At 38.1% G+C, this 17,596-nt stretch overlaps 2 protein-coding genes across 9 annotated transcripts; one reads left to right on the top strand and one right to left on the bottom strand.

The window, feature by feature from the left end:
• Window positions 1–218: 218 nt before the first annotated feature.
• nfyal (nuclear transcription factor Y, alpha, like) lies at window positions 219–12,373 on the bottom strand. 8 transcript variants are annotated; one of them, XM_038282962.1, is made up of 10 exons: window positions 12,313–12,373; window positions 11,487–11,588; window positions 9,527–9,598; window positions 8,080–8,226; window positions 7,504–7,635; window positions 6,590–6,692; window positions 6,311–6,483; window positions 5,736–5,909; window positions 3,695–3,805; window positions 219–329 (listed from the first exon to the last, which is right to left on the bottom strand). In XM_038282962.1, exons 2-10 carry the CDS (start codon window positions 11,565–11,567, stop codon window positions 270–272), a joined length of 1,053 nt encoding a protein of 350 aa, XP_038138890.1. In that variant the 5' UTR covers window positions 11,568–11,588; window positions 12,313–12,373; the 3' UTR covers window positions 219–269. The 8 variants fall into 8 exon arrangements, with proteins under 8 accessions (XP_038138890.1, XP_038138894.1, XP_038138892.1 ...); XM_038282966.1 differs by having other exon boundaries at window positions 6,329–6,483; XM_038282964.1 differs by having other exon boundaries at window positions 9,530–9,598.
• Window positions 12,374–14,202: 1,829 nt separating this feature from the next.
• ngrn (neugrin, neurite outgrowth associated) lies at window positions 14,203–17,038 on the top strand. The gene is made up of 3 exons (XM_038282970.1): window positions 14,203–14,630; window positions 14,704–14,814; window positions 16,381–17,038. The coding sequence occupies exons 1-3, from the start codon at window positions 14,413–14,415 to the stop codon at window positions 16,946–16,948; spliced, it is 897 nt and encodes a 298-aa protein (XP_038138898.1). The 5' UTR covers window positions 14,203–14,412; the 3' UTR covers window positions 16,949–17,038.
• The last annotated feature ends 558 nt before the right edge of the window (window positions 17,039–17,596 follow it).

Below are 17,596 nucleotides of genomic sequence, written 5' to 3'. Positions count from 1 at the left end.
CCAAAAAGAGATCCTTTTCGTAAAAACAAAAACCAATCTTGCTTCGGGGAACATGATAAGATCCTCCATTAATGGAAAGACTAGAGAACCCCCCTGGCTCAGCAGTGACACAGCCAGCTCCCAGGAAGACCGTTGAAGATAAAAGAAAAGCCCACAGTGAAAGCTTTGCTGTGTGTTTTGAGGTGGAGAGGACTAAAGAAGAGCATTTCAGATTAGCTGGTCAGGTTAGCTGGGAAGAACAGTCTCATGTCCTGGTGTTTGGGTAAATGCTATGACACTCTGATCATCTGAGTCACTGTCTCGTCTGGGGCTGCGGGGGCTATTTCCTGCTGCAAAAGAAAGACAAAAAAACATATTGTGAGGACTTTTAACGAGGGTCTCTAGTCATTTTATTTCTAAATTCATTATTTTTCCACAGTCAAATTTAGGAATCACATTTTTTACAACATTCTGCATATGAGCAGGGACATTTAGCTTTAGTTTCATTATAAGGATTTTCCTAAAATCCCCGATCATCATCTATACAACTGTACAAATGGGTTATTGAGAGGGTTCACACAATTTATAGTTTGTTTTTTCATCTTAGGCTCTGGCAAGTCGTCCACCATTACCCCTCAATCACTATAAACAGCAGAGCGGTATAATATAGTGGACTTTATAGTGTACTCAGTTAATTGACGCCTGTGCTATCTTTACCTAACAAATCCCATGATGCTATTACAAAGCATTCTGAGATATATCTGCTCGTCTAGGGACCATGAATGCATATTTTATGTCCCTACCTTGAAGTTTTAAATAAATCATATACTAAATATGGAAATGTGCACTTATGTAAATATATATATAAATATGTGAATAAACTTTGTAAATGTAATCATTTTAAATATCAAATAGCTCTAGAACAGCCCCTAAAATTGCCTTTTGTTCTAGTCCTTTCCTCATGATGATCAAGTTGTAAATTGGATAACCGATTAAATAAGTTTTAATATCCATTTGTTTGGTATAATTTTGTTAACATATATGTCCTGTAATTATGAAGAAATTCCTTTAAATATATGAAATATTGTAGTAATTCTGCTCTAGTTATGTTCCTCATTGTACATGCATACTCCTAAGACAATTTAAACCGCCTGGAAGAAAAGAAAGGGAGGCTGGTAACATGACTCAGCACAAATGACATCATCAAGTTGATAGCACTGATCAAGGAAAGCTGCAAGCTAGGTCCTCCCTTCTACTATTATTCAGATTTTCTCAATGTTTTCCACTATAGTAGAGTGCATCACTCAAGGCAAGGCATCACTTCTGATACATTTGTCATTAAAATAAATATTACTATCATTTTTTTTTTCATTTTCAAGCCAAGTTTCATACTAATCAGTAAAGCAGCTAACACTGCTAGCATGAACTTTTGAACACAAGCATTGATTTTCAACCCTGTTACTTTTTTTGTTGTGCAACAGGGCTTCATCTGTCAGGAAAGACAGTATATAAAAGCTTCAATGTGTTTCTTTGAATTCTGTTTAAAATGTTTGACTTTTTTTGTTTGTTTAACTACAGACAGCAAACAACTTTCTTTTTTCTTTCCATTACGTGTTGTAACATCTTCCTGGATGGTAGGATTGACTTAAAATGGATACAGTTGTGTTTTGTATATTTTCATTAGTTTTAAAGCCATTTAATCCCAATTTAATCGATATATCCAGTATTCTTGTACATTAATGATTACTGCTGAAATACAGAAAATAGCATTCTTTAAACTATTGCACTAAATTTTCCTCAAATCCTAGAATGAACCGTATGTATTCAGGATACAAGTAACATAAATACATGTTTAGGTATGTGTAACTCTACAGACACAATTACACTGTTTTTTGTAAAACTGTATACAAAGAAAAAAAACTCTACCTTATAACTATGCTATTAATACTATTTTATTTTATTTCCTTCTCTCCAAGTTTGGAAAATGACGACATATACAGGTGCTGGTCATAAAATTAGAATATCATGAAAAAGTAGATTGATTTCAGTAATTCCATTTAAAAAGTGAAACTTGTATATTATATTCATACATTACATACAAACTCATATATTTCAGATGTTTATTTTGTTTAATTTTGATGATTACAAATGACAACAAATGAAAATCTCAAATTCATCATATCAGAAAATTAGAATATTGTGAAAAGGTTCAAAATTGATGGCCCCTGGTGCCACACTCTAATCAGCTAATTAACTCAAACCACCTGCAAAAGCCTTTAAATGGTCTTTCAGTCTAGTTCTATAGGCTACACAATCATGGGGAAGACTGCTGACTTGACAGTTGTCCAAAAGACGACCATCGACACCTTGCACAAGGAGGGCAAGACACAAAAGGTCATCGCTAAAGAGGCTGGCTGTTCACAGAGCTCAGTGTCCAAGCACATTAATAGAGAGGCGAAGGGAAGGAAAAGATGTGGTCGAAAAAAGTGTACAAGCAAGAGAGATAACCGCACCCTGGAGAGGATTGTGAAACAAAACCCATTCAAAAATGTGGGGGAGATTCACAAAGAGTGGACTGCAGCTGGAGTGAGTGCTTCAAGAACCACCACACACAGACGTATGAAAGACATGGGTTTCTGCTGTCGCATTCCTTGTGTCAAGCCACTCTTGAACCACAGACAGCGTCAGAAGCGTCTTGCCTGGGCTAAAGAGAAACGGGACTGGACTGCTGGTGAGTGGTCCAAAGTCATGTTCTCTGATGAAAGTAAATTTTGCATTTCCTTTGGAAATCAAGGTCCCAGAGTCTGGAGGAAAAGAAGAGAGGCACTTCATCCACGTTGCTTGAAGTCCAGTGTAAAGTTTCCACAGTCAGTGATGGTTTGGGGTGCCATGTCATCTGCTGGTGTTGGTCCATTGTGTTTTCTGAGGTCCAGGGTCAACGCAGCCACATACCAGGAAGTTTTAGAGCACTTCATGCTTCCTGCAGCTGACCAACTTTTTGGAGATGCAGATTTCATTTTCCAACAGGACTTGGCACCTGCACACAGTGCCAAAGCTACCAGTACCTGGTTGAAGGACCATGGTATCCCTGTTCTTAATTGGCCAGCAAACTCTCCTGACCTTAACCCCATAGAAAATCTATGGGGTATTGTGAAGAAGAAGATGCAATACACCAGACCCAACAATTCAGAAGAGCTAAAAGCCACTATTAGAGCAACCTGGGCTATCATAACACCTGAGCAGTGCCACAGACTGATCGACTCCATGCCACGCCGCATTGCTGCAGTAATACAGGCCAAAGGAGGCCCAACTAAATACTGAGTGCTGTACATGCTCATACTTTTCATGTTCATACTTTTCAGTTGGCCAACATTTCTATAAATCCTTTGTTTTTATTGGTCTTCAGTAATATTCTAATTTTCTGATATGATGAATTTGAGATTTTCATTTGTTGTCATTTGTAATCATCAAAATTAAACAAAATAAACATCTGAAATATATGAGTTTGTATGTAATGTATGAATATAATATACAAGTTTCACTTTTTAAATGGAATTACTGAAATCAATCTACTTTTTCATGATATTCTAATTTTATGACCAGCACCTGTAGTTCATATTGTCCTGAGCAGAGGCTTCATATAAATGACAAGCTGTAACTTTTAGGTTTGTTCCATTTTAAATGCAACGTTTTTCTACCCATCATAACTTCTTACTTGCGATAGGCCTAAAGCTGCCTCTTCTTTTTCTTTAGGGGAAAAGAAACGCCCTCCGTCTCCACGCTTACGCTGCATAGCATGACGATGGCGAGACTCGTGTAGGTATTTCTGCAAGAGACAAAGAAATATTAAAACGTTTACCTCTAATTACACTACAGCTCTAACACCAACTCCTAACTCTAAAACGTCGGTCCCAAACACCAAATTCAACCAGAAAAGGTCCCTAATAGACATTAAAAACAAATAAAAAACAAAGTGCTTTAGCAACCATTCACCTTCTTTTAGCATTTTTTCCCCATTTATTCCATATATTATGTTACATTTTGAATTTTAAAAAATCTAAATAAGAAACCAGCATTGCAGGCTGCATAACTAACAAGCAATATGTCGTACTAAATTCTACAACAGTGGAAAAAGTCTATGTGGGAGGTTGGTACTTTTTAACTCAAGGCACAATACCATACCAACTTTATTTATGAAGCACTTTATACACCGAACAGGATCAAAGTGCTGTACACAATCATAAAATACAATAAAATTATAAAATAGAGAAAAAACAAGTGTAAAATACATATTAGTATACAAAAAGAATAGAACAAAGTAAAACCTCTCAAATTGTGCCAAAAGCCAAGGAAAAAAGATGAGTCTTAAGAAGGGACTTAAAAACAGCAAGAGGAGAGGCCTGTCTTATGCTCAGAGGCAGATCATTCCACAGCTTAGGAGCTGCCACAGAAAAAGCACGGTCTCCTCCGAGCTTGCATTTTGTCTTTGGGACCCTCAGAAGCAACTGATCAGCTGACCTGAGGGGACGGGAGGGTGTATAAGAATGTAACAGCTCAGACAGATAAGAAGGAGCAAGGCCATTAAGAGTTTTAAAAATAAATAAAAGTATTTTAAAATTAATCCTAAAATGTACTGGCAGCCAGTGTAAGGAAGCTAAAACGGGAAATGTGGTCGAATTTTCGTGTACCTGTTAAAAGACATGCAGCAGCATTTTGAACCCTCTGAAGATGAGAAATATACAAGTCACTGACCCCTGTATAAAGTGAGTTACAGTAATCCAGCCGTGTGGTCACAAATGCATGGATCACTGTTTCGAAATGCTGTCTGGAAAGAATGGGTTTTACTTTTGCTAGCTGCCTTAAGTGGAAAAAGCTGGACTTTATAACGGCTCTGATGTGCGCTTCCATTTTAAGACCAGCATCCATCTTAACCCCTAAATTTGTAATAACTGGCTTAACGTACTGAGCCAAGGAGCCAAGACTAGTCACGGAATCAGCAGTGGATCTGCCAAAGATCATTACGTCCGTCTTGTCCTCATTGAGTTTTAAAAAATTTAGGGCCACCCAGGCCTTCACATCTTCAAGACATAAAAACAGAGACCGAAGAGAGGTGGAGTTTACATTCTTTAGCGGTAAGTATATCTGTGTGTCATCTGCATAGCAGTGAAAGGCAATCCCATGTTTTCTAAAAATAGAGCCGAGCGGAAGAAGGTAAAGTGAGAAAAGGAGCGGGCCTAGAACTGAGCCCTGTGGGACACCACACGACAGTGGAGCAGAGGGGGACCTATGGCCATCAAGACAGACACAAAAAGTACGTTCAGCCAAATATGATCTAAACCAATCTAGAGCTATGTGACCGACGCCCACCCACTGTTCCAGACGGGAAAGTAAATTGACATGATCAACTGTGTCAAAAGCAGATGATAAATCCAACAGCACCAAAACAACAACGTCACCTGAATCAGTTGCTAAAAGTATATCATTAAAAACTTTTAAAAGGGCTGAAAGAAGGTCCAACTTGGCAATGCTTTAACGGGATTCTAACACATGACAGCTCACATCGTACAAACAAACCAGAACTGACACTGCTGCCAATATAAACCAGTAGAGACAGTTTTAAAATAATCAAAAAGCCCCCGTTTTTCCAGCTGTCCCGACTACAGTAACGACTGTTTATTATTTGGTGTGTTTTCCTTTTTTAAGTGAAACTAAACTGTATACGTGTTCATAGATCTTCTACAACAAACATCCCATACCCTCCTCTCCTTGGGGATCTTGCCCTCAGCCTCCAGTTTGGCCCGGGCTTGTCTTCGCTTCAAAATACGATGGTATTGTTTGGCGTTAACGTACAGAGGCTCCTCCTCCAGCATTTCTGCACCTGGAAGGGGGATGCGCTGCATCGTGGGAACGCTGCCGCCTCCTGGCACCATCTAAAAGATGAAACAACAGAAACCAGAAAAAAGCCATGAAAAACCTGTATGTTTATGACAACATACTGACAAATAAGAAGTTAAAATGTCACCTAAATCAATCAGTTGATTCAATCACAATTTTTTTTATATAAAACAATGTTTTCATCATATTTTTGGATATTAGTGAGCTGATTACCTGATTACTGCTTTTAAACAAAGGATTATCAATTATCTATACAAAGGCAACAGGATAGGGAAGGTGTGACGACTCCAGAGTGGTTAACCTAAATTATCCAGACCATATTGCAAACGATTCAATCAACCTGTGTGATAAAACCACCAGCCGCTGCTGCTCGTTTCCCCAAACTCTGCACCCTTGTGTGAGTCTAGATGTAAAAATAAATAAAGATGCTGAGTACCTCTGCACTGGGCCTTACCATGACCATTCCACCTGCATTGACCATGTTGCCGGAGACAGGCAGGGTGACGGTCACAGTGCCTTGGCCGCTGTTGGTAGTATTGGTGTTGGCGCCCCCTGCTGCTTGGACTATCTGGGCACCTGCTAGGCTGGCAGCGGGGATTGTGATCATTCCTACAGAGAAAAAAAATCGTCACAGACAGGTTTTAATTCACAACTTAAAAAATAAATACATGTAGTTGTAGCTAAAATAGAAAAAAAAAAAAAAAGAGAAATGTACCCTGCTGTAGAACAGAACCATCTGCATTGACGGGCTGGTAGACGATGGTCTGTCCGTCTGCTGTCTGTGCCACCTGTTGCCCCTGCACGCTGATCTGCTGGCTCTGGTTTACAGCATAAAGATGTTAAACAATGACACTCCCTGTCCTAGTTTTTACCTTTTTGATTAATTAGCAGTATATTGATTTATCTTTTAAAATATAATAAAGTTAGCTTTATCATTCAATACTTCCACACCATTAATGATAACATTTGCTAGTATGAAGGCATGCTAAAATTCAAACCTTTCTACTTTCAGAACAGCTAAAATATTTTCCCAATGATTTTATGGCATAAAGTTTATTTAATGAGATGATAGAAGGTGAAATGTGCTGCCCCTCCCCCATATGTTGGGCTAAACTACCAGTCAATTAGCTATTAGAAAGGACAAATATATTTGTTCAGTTACTGGAAAAAGAATTTCAGCTGCTTGGAAATATTTTCATAGAAAACAAACAGTCAAGTTGCGTAAAAAACAGTGCAAGCCACCTTAGCCATTAAGGTATGTGTTTTAGAGCTATGTTCTCTGTTCTCTGCATTAAAACTTTAAAATCAATATTAAATTAAGTTCATGTTAGTGAATTAAAAACATACAAACATAATTTAAAGATGAACAGAAATATGTATACATCATCAAATCAATGTTTTTCAACCAATAAGGGATATTTTGTGATTTGTTATCCTCACACCAGTCCAAACCCCACAGACACCCAGACACAAAAACAAGTGTCAACTGAGATAATATGGAGCTTTGCATCATGAACACAGCAGCATGGTTAATAAAGAAAAAACAGGCTGCCATTATACCCTGACTGTGAGACTATGCCTATAAAGCGGTATCAAAGTTGCTAATATAGACTTGATGACATTACAGACCTGGTTTTGTCCGGCTGTAATGGCCGTCTGGGGCTGCTGGATGATGATTTGCTGAGGCTGACCCTGCTGACCCTGGAGCTGAAGAGTCTGACCGCCTTGCAGCTGTATCTGACCAGGCTGTACCAGCTGGATCTACGGCGACAGAGAGTTCACCATCAATGAAAAAAACGTCTCCATGACCAAAACAAGCATAACAAATAACTTTACATCCTGCGGTAAGAAGGGTCGTTTCAAAACCAAGTGAAACTCCATATCAATACCCAGGAAAATATGTAATACTTGCTGCCATAGGGATAAAGAAATGACTCATAATTAAATGCACAAAAAAAATATTTTCATCATCATAAAAAACTCACCTTTTTCAGTCTCAACAGAATCAAAGATGTTGAATAACAGCGGACATACAAACAACAATTTAGTATCAGTGCTATGCTAATTAGCATTATATCCAGAAACAGCAATCAAGTATTGATATTTTTCTGAGCATCGATAATTTTCTGTCAACCCTAGTAGCAACATTTGGTGGTTAAACCTGATCACCGGTCTTCAGGAAGGAATAAATGACTCGTCATTTACCTGCTGCAGACCTTGAGCTCCGGACACAGGAACCTGCATTATGGTCTGACCCTGACCCCCTGACATGGCCTGCACCATGATGGGCTGCCCTGAGGATGTGATGAGTTGTCCGCCGCTCACCTGTACCATTAGAGGCTGTCCCTGCACCTGCAGAGAGGCACACAGAGCTGTTAAAGCAGCTGATGGTCCCACAGACACATGCATGAGACTTGTAGGGCTGCGTGCAAGGGAAACAAACTTAAGTTACACTAAACCATAAATAAAGCTGTTGTCACTCGTGCAATATTCTTCACTCTCCCTGTGCAATAACACATGCCAAATACTGTGTAGTGTGTGTATATATTTTTTTTTTATTATTTATAAGGTCTGTACATCTCTGCAAGTGCAATAATCCAAGTCAACAAGTGTGCAGTCTTTCCTTAGCCCTCTAATGTGCCGATATTTTTATATCTAAAAGAAACATATTCCAGAACATTACAAGTTTTTATGCTCTTTTGTACTATATACACTCTTTTTTTTTATATTGTTGTATTTTTTTTTTCTTTAATGGCATCTTTTTTCTCTATATAAGCTACTGGAACCAGAATTTCCCTGGGGATGGATTAATTACATCTGTGTGTCAAATGACTTTAAAAACATCTCAATCCACAAACTTATATATATATATATATATATATGGCCACATACTACCTGTCAAAAATACTCTATATTATATTAGTTTTGATAAAATTAATGCAAGAATTCACAAATGTTGTGGCTATTGCAGGATAGACTGAGATACAAAACACAGCTCTAATGAAAGCCAATTTATTTGTAATATAAATAGATTTTTTTTTTCTTTTGAATGTTACTGAACATGTAAAAAAAAAAAGTATGTGTAGATTGTAAGAGAAAAAGTGTGTAAATGTAAAAAGCTAAAATGGTTTCACTCGCAAAAACCAAAAAAAATGCAGCTTTAGGAAGGAGACGCGTCAAACAGGAAAAAATAAAAAGAAGCCTGGGTTAAAATACAAGAACACATTACAGAGACATGGTCATTACAGCTATGAATGAGTTGCAGCTGGGGCCAGAACAGCTGATGCAGCTTTTTTTTTTTATGCTCGACTCCACCAAGTTCATTTCACTCATGCTTCCAGCAGCACATGGCTTCAAAACAAGAACTTTCTGAACTTGTTTTTTTTTGTCTAAAGCAAAGACAAATACAACTTTAGACCGACACACTGGTCTTATTTCTGTTCGCTCTTTTCTTTCACAGCTATAAGAGGAAAGGCAAACGATGAAGGCTGGCAAACATGAGGCACTGTGAGGTGGAACATGCAGGAAACACTTGAGGGAAAGATGATGGACCATACAGCACAGACAGGTCATGAAAACAGCCCTGGGTACGGCATGCAAACAAGTAACTTATTAGGGGTTTACTGAGGTGACAGGGCGGCTGTGACACCACTACCTGGAGTGTCTGCACCTGCTGGCCTTGCGCCTCTGCTTGCAGCTGCACAGCCGTCACTGTGCCCTGTGTCTGCAGGCAAGGCAGGACATCACACTCAGAGAAAAACTTCATACCTTCAAAGATTTCTGCTGCAGTGATATTTGTCTTCTGGTTGGAAATAATTACAACATCATCAAGGGAAATATGACATTTATGCTGAGCAACAGGGCTACAATGTAGTCTTTGGAAAATAAACAACTCTAGCTATCCGAGTTTTTTTTTTTTCCCCTGCAGACGGCCTGATGCTTGTCACTACAGTGTTTTTGACAAATTCACCACATTTTAGCCCCCAGCTGCAAGAGGATCCTGAAAATCCTTGCTACCAGCAGGTCAAATCCGGTTAGAAATAAATCCCAGGACACTTCATCTAACTAAAATTAAAGATTAGATATTAGCGTACACATCAAATAATCTGCAGAAAAACACAAAAGTAAGGAAGAGTTTTAAAAAGATTTTGATTTTAAAAATATATACGGTACAAGTGATAAAGAAATCAGGGGATCAGGTTAGTCGGATGCAAAACAGTATTTCATTATTATTGAGAAAAAAAAGTTCTGTGGTCATTTCACCCCCCATGCTGTTACAAAGTTTTAGTAACCTTGGTAACAACAGACGTTTCATACAAACATACGTAACAAAGCATTGAACCCACAAAAACAACCGATGATTCTGAGAAGATATATGAATACTAGTTACAATCAGGAAATTATGTTCTGGGACTGATGGATCATTTTTAGCAGTAGGAGTTTTTTCATACGTCTCTATTTACTAAAACAGAACCACAATCAGTGGCGAATATTTAACTGCAATAGTTATAGTATAAACCTGTTTAATACAGTAATCACAATGCATTGCTAGAAAAAATATTAATGATTATAATTCCTCTGTGCTCTAGGTATTGATAATAGATGAATATTGGCCCAGGTAGCTGGATTCTAAGGACCATTTTAAGGGCAACACCGAAGCTCAGAGGAAAATATTAAACAATTTAGCTGACATCAACATTATCCACATATTTTTATGCAAACATATGGCAAATAACACATTTCCCGATGTTTTCCATTCTTCAGAGGAGTGCACAGAAAAGTCTCCTATGAAGGCATTCATTGTTTTTTTTTACTGACAATGATGGATATTGCAAATCAAAAGAACTGAAAAGTATCACAATATGGCAAAAATAATACACGTTTTTCAAGGAATATTAAAATAAATTCAGAAAGATGCAACAGACATTGAAAATAACAAACTTGCTCACTCATCTGTTACTTCATAACAAAATTCCCAAGTGGAAAACACAAATTCTGCATCAGATTTGATAATGTTGTGTTAGGATAATCATTGAAGATAAGTGAGTTTATTACACCCTGGTATTGGATGCCTATTGCATGTCAGAACTGATGTTTTGATCTAATTAGGACAGCTCCTCTGTCTGGATATACATTTATAATCTTCATTCTGTAAGTGGCAAAGATTTTGAATGGAATGGGAGCAGCTCCTTCAGCTAAGAACACAGTGTAATATTTTTGATAAGGCTGGAGCCATAGTTGTCCAATCATCTGCCAATGCGTATGATGTAAAATATGATGATGTGACAGACTGGAGATGTATAAAATGCCCTTTTAACTGTTAATCGGGGCCACTTCCTGGGAGGCAACAGCTGTAACTCTAAGTAATTTCTCCGATCTGAGTAAGATTACAATTTCTTTCAGAATCTGTCGTCATGTTTCCTGGTTATTTAATACATATAAGTAATGAAGTGTTATTTGGAGAGATAGAGCATCAGGGTGCATACACAGAGCCTATCTTTAACAGTTTAAAATATGCTTTAAGGTACATGTTAGTAATTATAAGAAACATGGATCTGACAAGTTTAAGGCTTCTTTTATCTGACAGCTATTTGTTCAAACTGTGGGCTCACCTGCTGCTGGATCTGTCCATTAGCAGCCTGCACAACGATCTGCTCCCCAGCTGTAGTGGTGGCAGTGGTGTACTGCTCCATGCTTCAATCTGCTCAGCCCTCCTGAGACAAAGACATGTACAGTTATACAGTCAGCAGCAAATCCACGTCACAAAAACCCTCTAATCCTAACAGATATTATACACATCAACATCAAAATTAGATCTTTATTACTATGTTCTAGTAAATTTAGTCCTTTATTTAATTTCAATGCATTTTGGGTGCTTGAATTTTAGCACGAAAAGCTTATTTATGATGATTATATTTAAAAAATGTATCTCGGGCATATCAAGATATCTGGGGAAACGTAGGGGAAAGATCTGAGTTATATTTCTGCTGATTTTGGTCGCTGTTGTAATAATATGGGGCTAACAAAGCTACCGTCAGAGCTAGCTGGGAGCTTGATGGTAAATTCTAGAAAGAACAAAATGGATGCTCGCTATCTTCATGGGGTAAATATGGCGTTTTGTTGCTTTTTTTTTTTATGGGAAGTTAAAATTTTTAGGTAAACTCGGCTTCATTTGCGAAAGCCGCTTTATTTAACGCTTATTTTAGCACAAAAGCTATCATTAGAGCCGCAGAGAGCTCATGTTTCCCCCGCAGCAGCCCAACACCGAGCAAGAACACGAAGGTCTTTGTGGTTGAAATGATCCCGGCGACACAGCGGTCAAAATTAAAGTCAAATGTAATTTTTTTCCTGCATTAAGCAGGGTTAGTAATTTGGTTGGTCCGTGACAAACCAATCCGTGCTGACAACTACCAATGCCTTCAATCGTGGCTCCCTTACCGTATCTTCACTGTCCGGTTTCCCTCTGATTGGCTCCAGTACAGCTCGCTAAAACCCAATCAACAAAGTGAGCGGACAAAATGGCGCAAATGAAACAACGGCAGCTGGGAGGAGGTGCGCAGCAGCGTGACGCATGACTCCAGGGGATGGGGCTGATTGCAGTACCTCTTTCTGCCAGTGGGTGGTGCTAAGTCTGTTAATCTTCTTCTTTTTTTTTTTTTATGGCGGTTGGTAAGCAACTTATTGATGCGTATTACCGCCATCTACTAGAATGGAGTGTGGATAGGGGACTAGATATACATTCTCCCACAAAACAAAAAAATAAATAACATAAAATTATAATAATTAAGTTAAAAAATCTTATATTCTGTCTATCAATTTCGTTTTCTTAATGTAATTCATTAAATAAAAAGCATTTAGACGTAGAAAGTTTGTCCAAAATATCTAATATTTAATTGCAATTTATTTTCTTGTAATCAACTAACTAATTCCTTTCTTTCAACAGAATATTTAGAACAGACTAACAAAACATGTTTTATTGTCTCTTCTTGGAAACAAAAATCACAATTTTCTTTGGGATGTTTTCCCATTTTAAATGATGTACTATTTAAACTAATCTGGATATAATGCTTTCCTCTTTTCTATATCTTCCTGTTCTCCTCATTGTACCAACTGTTCTTTGAATAGTGTAAAACCACCTTCCAGTTCTATTCTCTTTTGGCTGCTTTTGCCATCTTTCCTAAACATTTTGTTTAATAATAGATTTTATTTCTTTTTTACTCAATGGTATCATTATATCAATATAACTATTTTTTGTAGCTTGTTTTGCATATTAAGTCTGTTAATCATAAAATATGTCAGTTATTATCCTGTTGAATTTAGGATTAAAATGATGCTTAAATAATTTTTAACAGTCATCAATTATAATAATAATTTTAAGCTACATTTTTCTGTTAGCTGTTTACCCTGAAAATGTTCACATAGTTTATAACTGTCGTAAGTGCAATCAATTTTATAAATCCACTAGGTTATCCAGGTATTCACTTAGTGTTATTTGTGGTGAAAACTCCATTTTAATTTCCTTTAAAAGCTGGCTCCTAAACTATATCAAGGGCCCAAAGTGCCATTATACATTAAACAATCAACTTGTTTGCTAAATATTAAAATATTTCCTTAAAACGAAAATGAAATATAGAAAAATATGTAAAAATGTACAAACATTTGGTTAAAAGATGAATAATACTATTATCATTACTTTTTATATTAAATAGTTACTTTGCTACTGCTCCGCCCAAAATTGATTAAAACAGATAAATAGTTATACATATTTATAAAACGATTTTATAAAGATGGCCTTTACTTAATCATATTTAGTTCCTTTAAAACAATTGTTTCATGTTAGCGGGGTAGGACATAAAACAATTGTGTTAAAGTAACTAAATATGATTAAGTAAATGCCAAAAGCGGTTGCATTTTTTTTTCAATGGCAGTACAGTGTTTTACTTGTTTATTTTCTTAACTCTATAACTTATTCTGTTTTTTCTATACACCTTTTTTAAGTTCCACATTTGTTTGAGCACGTTTGATATAATCTTTGGTGCTGTAACACCAAAATATACTCATGTGGGATAATAAAGGGATTTTTATTTTATTCTAAATAGTTATTTCGATATTTAAATATATATATATATATGTTGTTCAATGTATTTCTTTTATTAATATCCTATTTTTTAAACTTATATTTTTTTACTTTTGGAAGTTACTAAAGCTAACTGTCTACGCATCATTGACAAAAAAAAGTATTTTCCAGCTTTATTTATGCATCAAAGATTTAGGGCGGAAAAACACGGTCCTCCATCTCGTTAGGTGGCAGCACCTTTTGTTTACATGCGTTGTCAGCTGTGTTTGGGGAAGTTGTCAAACTAGATAACAGCGTGCGTGTGAGCATGTGAAGACTAAAGAAGGTCTCTTGGTTCTGTTAGTTTCTCGTTATTCGTGTTATGTAAGGTTTTCGTTGATAGAAGAAAAAAAATAATCGTTAAGTTTTGTCAACAGATCCTGCTGTTAGCATACAACGTTAGTGAAGCTTCGTTTGTTAGCATGGCGCGACCTCTGCAGTTCTTCGGCCTCCTCGCTGGGTTTTCAGCTCCCTCCGTTCATCTAAACTGCCTCAGATCTTCCATGAACATCAGCAGCAAAGCCTGGATGGGCCAGAACCGTGTGGGTCCTGATAGAGACAGATCACAGAGGTCCAGATTCAACGACGATGGAGAGACTGAGCTGGAAGAGATGGAGGATAAACTGCAGGCTGTGCTGGAGTAAGATCCATTATTCTTAATGCAAACACACTGATTTTTGTTTTATAAATGTAAACAAATGATCTCATTTCAGCAAGGAGAGAAACAGACAGCGATCAGTCAAATATGATCTAATAAGAAGGAAGATGGCTCCATCTGGAGCCCCCCAGAGGGAGCTAACATGGGCTGCTATTGAACAAATAAGGTAAGGCTCTTTATTTTTTGTCTAAATCTAGTCATCTTTTTTACATTTAATTATTTCTAATTATAGATTTAGCAGTTTGTTAAAGTTTTACCCTTTGAGCAGTTACTTTGTACTGATATAAATAAATAAAGGAATAAAAATAAACATATTTGCTTTTCTGGCTTCTAAAACAAGTATGTGTTTAATTCTAACCATATATACACTATATTGCCAAAAGTATTTGCTCACCTGCCTTGACTCACATATGAGCTTAAGTGACATCCCGTTCCTAATCCATAGGGTTCAATATGACGTCGGTCCACCCTTTGCAGCTAGAACAGCTTCAACTCTTCTGGGAAGGCTGTCCACAAGGTTTAGGAGTGTGTTTATGGGAATTTTTGACCATTCTTCCAGAAGCGCATTTGTGAGGTCGCACACTGATGTTGGACGAGAAGGCCTGGCTCTCAGTCTCCGCTCTAATTCATCCCAAAGGTGTTCTATCGGGTTGAGGTCAGGACTCTGTGCAGGCCAGTCAAGTTCATCCACACCAGACTCTGTCATCCATGTCTTTATGGACCTTGCTTTGTGCACTGGTGCACAGTCATGTTGGAAGAGGAAGGGGCCAGCTCCAAACTGTTCCCACAAAGTTGGGAGCATGGAATTGTCCAAAATGTCTTGGTATGCTGAAGCATTCAGAGTTCCTTTCACTGGAACTAAGGGGCCAAGCCCAGCTCCTGAAAAACAACCCCACACCATAATCCCCCCTCCACCAAACTTTACACTTGGCACAATGCAGTCAGACAAGTACCGTTCTCCTGGCAACCGCCAAACCCAGACCCGTCCATCAGATTGCCAGATGGAGAAGCGCGATTCGTCACTCCAGAGAACGCGTCTCCACTGCTCTAGAGTCCAGTGGCGGCGTGCTTTACACCACCGCATCCGACGCTTTGCATTGCACTTGGTGATGTATGGCTTGGATGCAGCTGCTCGACCATGGAAACCCATTCCATGAAGCTCTCTGCGCACTGTTCTTGAGCTAATCTGAAGGCCACATGAAGTTTGGAGGTCTGTAGTGATTGACTCTGCAGAAAGTTGGCGACCTCTTCGCACTATGCGCGTCAGCATCCGCTGACCCCGCTCCGTCAGTTTACGTGGCCTACCACTTCGTGGCTGAGTTGCTGTCGTTCCCAAACACTTCCATTTTCTTATAATACAGCTGACAGTTGACTGTGGAATATTTAGGAGCGAGGAAATTTCACGACTGGATTTGTTGCACAGGTGGCATCCTATCACAGTTCCACGCTGGAATTCACTGAGCTCCTGAGAGCGACCCATTCTTTCACAAATGTTTGTAAAAACAGTCTGCATGCCTAGGTGCTTGAATTTATACACCTGTGGCCATGGAAGTGATTGGAACACCTGATTCCAATAATTTGGATGGGTGAGCAAATACTTTTGGCAATATAGTGTATATTTGTTCATATATATATTTCTCGAAAGGTCAAACATTTTGCAGCTCAAAGAAAAAAATTATTTTATTGGAAGAAAAGTTTGTAGGTTTGCTGATACTTTCCCCACTCATTTCAGATATCTGAAGCAAGAACAGCCGGAGGAGTGGACGGTAGAGCGCCTTGCTGAGGGCTTCTCTGTTCCCTCACATGTCATCCTGAGGGTCTTGAAGAGCAAGTTTACCCCCTCTAAGGACAGAAAGGCCAAACAGGATGCTAAAGCCATGGCTAAACTAGGCCAGCAGGTGTTGCCTTCAGGCAGTCGGACAAAAGAGAAGCTGTTGAAGTTGGCTGCGAATCAAACACCTGCCATGCTAACATCCGGGAGGACAGAGGATGCTCTGATATCTGTCACTGCTCAGACACAGATGTTGCAAAGTAAAGCTTTAAAATCCGCAGTCACCGTTGAGCCTCCTAAACTACCAACTGGAATTTGGAAAGACTCCACAGTGACGGGGTCAACGATAGATGATGGTGGCATTAGGGCAAAGCCTGAGGAGGCTGAAGAGCATGAGGACAGCTGGGATGGGCAGGTGCTGACAGAGGAAGAACTTGAGGAGCTCCTGGATACAGATAAACCCTCACCTGTGGTGCAGATGGGGAACGATTACTTTGATGCAGAGGGAAACTTCTTGTATCGAATCTGAGAGCATAAAAACTTGAAGATGAAATTGTGTAATGTACATTATTGTACTATAATAAAGTCATCTTAAAAAAAATCTATGGAGGAAAATCTATGCAATTAAATCTTTTTTTTCTAATTGGCCTAGAGTCTAGACCATTTACTTCTAATAGCTTTTATAAAATGGATAAGCTCAAAAGATTCAACTCCAGTGGAAAGAAACTGATGCATGTTTTCTGTATTCTGTATCCAGCTCATGCAATTCTGTCAGAACCAGATATTTTGCTTTAGAACAATTTTTTTTCGAAAATTTCTCTAATAGTTTGCAGATGTGGAAACTAACCAACACACTGGAGAGTCATTTAGTATTTTATGCATATTATTGCAAAATGTTTCAAATTAATTTGGATTTATTAAGTTGCTTTAAATCTCATTATGCAGTAACATACATTCCCAAGCTTTACTCCTATACAGTTTATCAAAACTAATCTTTAGTCTATACCGCTATCGACACATCATTGCAAAAATAAAAAAATTACAGTGCCTTGCAAATGCATTTTTACCCCTTAGAAAATCTCCATATTTTGTCGAACAATGACATGCCTTGATTTGAAAACCACAAACTAGAGTAATTGTGAAGCTGAGGAAAAGTTTTCAAAAATTGTTCTTTCAA

This window comes from Cyprinodon tularosa, unplaced genomic scaffold, assembly GCF_016077235.1.
Source record: "Cyprinodon tularosa strain WSP-4 unplaced genomic scaffold, ASM1607723v1 ctg19, whole genome shotgun sequence".
NCBI lineage: Eukaryota > Metazoa > Chordata > Actinopteri > Cyprinodontiformes > Cyprinodontidae > Cyprinodon > Cyprinodon tularosa.
This window is presented reverse-complemented; position numbering and strand designations above follow the sequence as displayed.

What these genes read in the sequence shown, in the direction of transcription:
- nfyal (XM_038282962.1), bottom strand. Translation starts at nt 11,567, where the DNA reads ATGGAGCAGTACACCACTGCCACCACTACAGCTGGGGAGCAGATCGTT. An exon ending in TTACAGCCGGACAAAACCAG is followed by an intron (nt 6,693 to 7,503) that starts GTCTGTAATGTC and finishes GCTGTAAACCAG; the next exon opens with AGCCAGCAGATCAGCGTGCA. An exon ending in TGGTTCTGTTCTACAGCAGG is followed by an intron (nt 6,484 to 6,589) that starts GTACATTTCTCT and finishes TTTTCTCTGTAG; the next exon opens with GAATGATCACAATCCCCGCT.
- ngrn (XM_038282970.1), top strand. Translation starts at nt 14,413, where the DNA reads ATGGCGCGACCTCTGCAGTTCTTCGGCCTCCTCGCTGGGTTTTCAGCT. An exon ending in AAACTGCAGGCTGTGCTGGA is followed by an intron (nt 14,631 to 14,703) that starts GTAAGATCCATT and finishes ATCTCATTTCAG; the next exon opens with CAAGGAGAGAAACAGACAGC. An exon ending in GCTGCTATTGAACAAATAAG is followed by an intron (nt 14,815 to 16,380) that starts GTAAGGCTCTTT and finishes CACTCATTTCAG; the next exon opens with ATATCTGAAGCAAGAACAGC.